Raw genomic sequence first — 2,757 nt, 5'->3', positions numbered from 1 at the left:
CTCTGCACCGAGGCGGCGTTGCAGTGCATCAGGGAGAAGATGGACGTGATCGACTTAGAGGACGACACCATTGATGCCGAGATCTTGAACTCCATGGCCGTCACCAATGACCACCTTAAGACGGCTCTCATCGGCACCAACCCGTCCGCGCTTCGTGAGACCGTCGTCGAGGTGCCCAACGTCAACTGGAACGATATCGGCGGCCTCGACGGCGTCAAGAGGGAGCTGCAAGAGACCGTACAGTACCCGGTCGAGCACCCAGAGAAATTTGAGAAGTTCGGCATGTCGCCGTCCAAGGGCGTCCTCTTCTACGGGCCACCGGGATGTGGCAAGACCTTGCTGGCGAAGGCGATCGCCAACGAGTGTCAGGCCAACTTCATCAGCATCAAGGGGCCAGAGCTGCTCACCATGTGGTTCGGTGAAAGTGAGGCCAACGTGCGTGAAATCTTTGACAAGGCGCGCCAGTCTGCGCCGTGCGTCTTGTTCTTCGACGAGCTTGACTCCATCGCAACCCAGAGGGGAGGCAGGGTGGGGGATGCCGGCGGTGCGGCGGACAGGGTCTTGAACCAGCTGCTCACCGAGATGGACGGCATGAACGCCAAGAAGACGGTCTTCATCATCGGCGCCACCAATAGACCGGACATCATTGACTCGGCGTTGCTCCGTCCCGGCCGCCTGGACCAGCTCATCTACATCCCCTTGCCGGACGAGGCCTCGCGACACCAGATCTTCAAGGCCTGCCTCAGGAAGTCTCCTGTGGCCAAGGACGCCGACCTCGGTGCGCTGGCAAGGTTCACCGCCGGCTTTAGCGGTGCCGACATCACGGAGATCTGCCAAAGGGCGTGCAAGTACGCCATCAGGGAGGACATTGAAAAGGACATGGAGAGGCAGAGGATGGAAAAAGACACCATGGAGATGGACGGCAGGCAGGAAGAGGAGGAGGTAGCAGAGATTAAGGCGGCTCACTTCGAGGAATCGATGAAGTACGCGAGGCGGAGCGTGAGCGACGCCGCCATCAGGAAGTACCAGGCATTCGCGCAGACGCTGCAGCAGTCTAGGGGGTTCGGCACCGAGTTTCGCTTCCCGGCGCAGCCACAGGCGGCGGAAGCTGCTGTCCACACCTCCACGGCAGCTGATGAGGATGAAGACGATCTGTACAAGTAATCCAATAATCATTGTTAGAACATGAAGTAGGAGTACCAGAATATTATAGACTATGTTTTTGTTCTGTTTTCTCTCATCGGTCATGTATATTATTGATTCTTTCCTGTATATAATTCTCGTCTTTAAGAATTTTACATACATCATAGAAATACAGTTGATGAAATAATAAGCTCCTTGTTGTGCTTACCTAGACTCTGAAAACAAGCCTAAGCGTTAACTGAATTGTCGGTTACACGGAACTGAAATAATAAGCTTCTTGTTGTGCTTTCCTAGACTCTGAAAACTAGCCAAAGCGTTAACTGAAATAATAAGCTCCTTATTGAGATTGTACTATTATCGTTCTCTGAGGGCAACTCTAACGCGCGACCCATCCTCTCCTTTCATGTCCGTTTGGGCTAAAACGGACAGATAACACGGCCCAACGCGTGGCCGCATCCACAAATTTTATCCGTTTCGTGTCCGGCCCGCATCATTTCCGGTGCAAACATGCACCCCGTTTGTGGCCACACGGACGTCGAACGGACGGGCACGCGCTTGCTCGTCATCCGCCTCGGGGACGCGTGGCGGCCATCCACCTACCACCACCGTCCAAATTCAATGCACACGAGTGGCGGGCCCCGGTTGTCATTCACATGGGCGGAGGGGTCGTCGTCCTTCTTAATGTGGAAGCCGTTGACCGGCCAGTCCATAGCTTTCACTTTCTGGCCGGCCTGCCTCCTTGAGCCCCGACACGAGCGAGCAAAACCCTAGCCAGCGCCACCGCACCTCCACTCGCCCACCTCCCCGCCGGCGCCATGGGCTGGCATTGGATCAACAACAAGGGTAAGCACGACCACGAGACCGACTCCTCCTCTGGCCGTCGCCGCTCTAGCAGATCTGCGTCGCCCGCACCACCATCTCCGCCCGCACCACCTGCCTTTCGGCTCGCGCCGCCGGTGGCCGGCCAACGCAAGAGGATGTACGTCCACATCGACGTCTGCCGCTGGTACTGGGAAACGTCCACGCCGCTCCCGTGGGGAGATGTTCATTTGCTCAACAGCTGTCATCTCTCCGCGGACCGCGTGCCAATCCCGGTGGTGCCGGTGAGCGGCCGCGCCCGCCGCAAAGAGATCGACCGTCGCGGCCAATAGCTGCCACCGGATCTGCTGCGGGACACCAAGTACGCCATCGACTCGCCGCTATGGGACACGTGGTTCCGCGATGAGCATGACCTGCGTAGACGGTCCTACTTTGCTGGCCAGCGCCCATAGCGCCCGGCTCGTGCGGCCAGCCCGCCCCAAGCGCGCGGCCATAGGTGTGTGCGCGGCATCTCGCCGACGCTGTCCCCTGCACCGGCGCCACGCATGACCGAGGAGGAGGAGGCCCGACTCATTAGCCCTTAAATGGAGAATTCCATGAACATGCACGACGAGCGTCAATGGGATGGCCTAGAAACCGCTCTGGCCCTGTCGGCGGCCCGCCGACGTGGCCATCCCGGAGATGGACGTCGACGTCAAGAAGGAGGTGCAGGTGGAGGAGCAGCCCCTCGCCGTGTGGGACCCTCGTCTGGTGGGCCAGCAGTGGAGCTGTTCTTGTACCCCGCCGGAAATGGCC

General features: G+C 58.7%; 1 protein-coding gene across 1 annotated transcript in view; it reads left to right on the top strand.

Annotated features, from left to right (window-relative positions):
• Positions 1-1,164, top strand: part of LOC119309910 (cell division cycle protein 48 homolog) — a 28,390-nt gene extending 27,226 nt beyond the window's left edge. The window contains exon 2 of the mRNA XM_037585812.1: positions 13-1,164. Within this exon, the coding sequence (XP_037441709.1) occupies positions 13-1,164 (1,152 nt within the window). The remainder of the gene's footprint in view (positions 1-12) is intronic.
• The last annotated feature ends 1,593 nt before the right edge of the window (positions 1,165-2,757 follow it).

Source organism: Triticum dicoccoides, chromosome 5B, assembly GCF_002162155.2.
Source record: "Triticum dicoccoides isolate Atlit2015 ecotype Zavitan chromosome 5B, WEW_v2.0, whole genome shotgun sequence".
In the NCBI taxonomy this organism is placed as follows: Eukaryota; Viridiplantae; Streptophyta; class Magnoliopsida; order Poales; family Poaceae; genus Triticum; species Triticum dicoccoides.
Note: the sequence above shows the minus strand (reverse complement) of the source record. Positions and strands in the feature narration are given on the sequence as shown.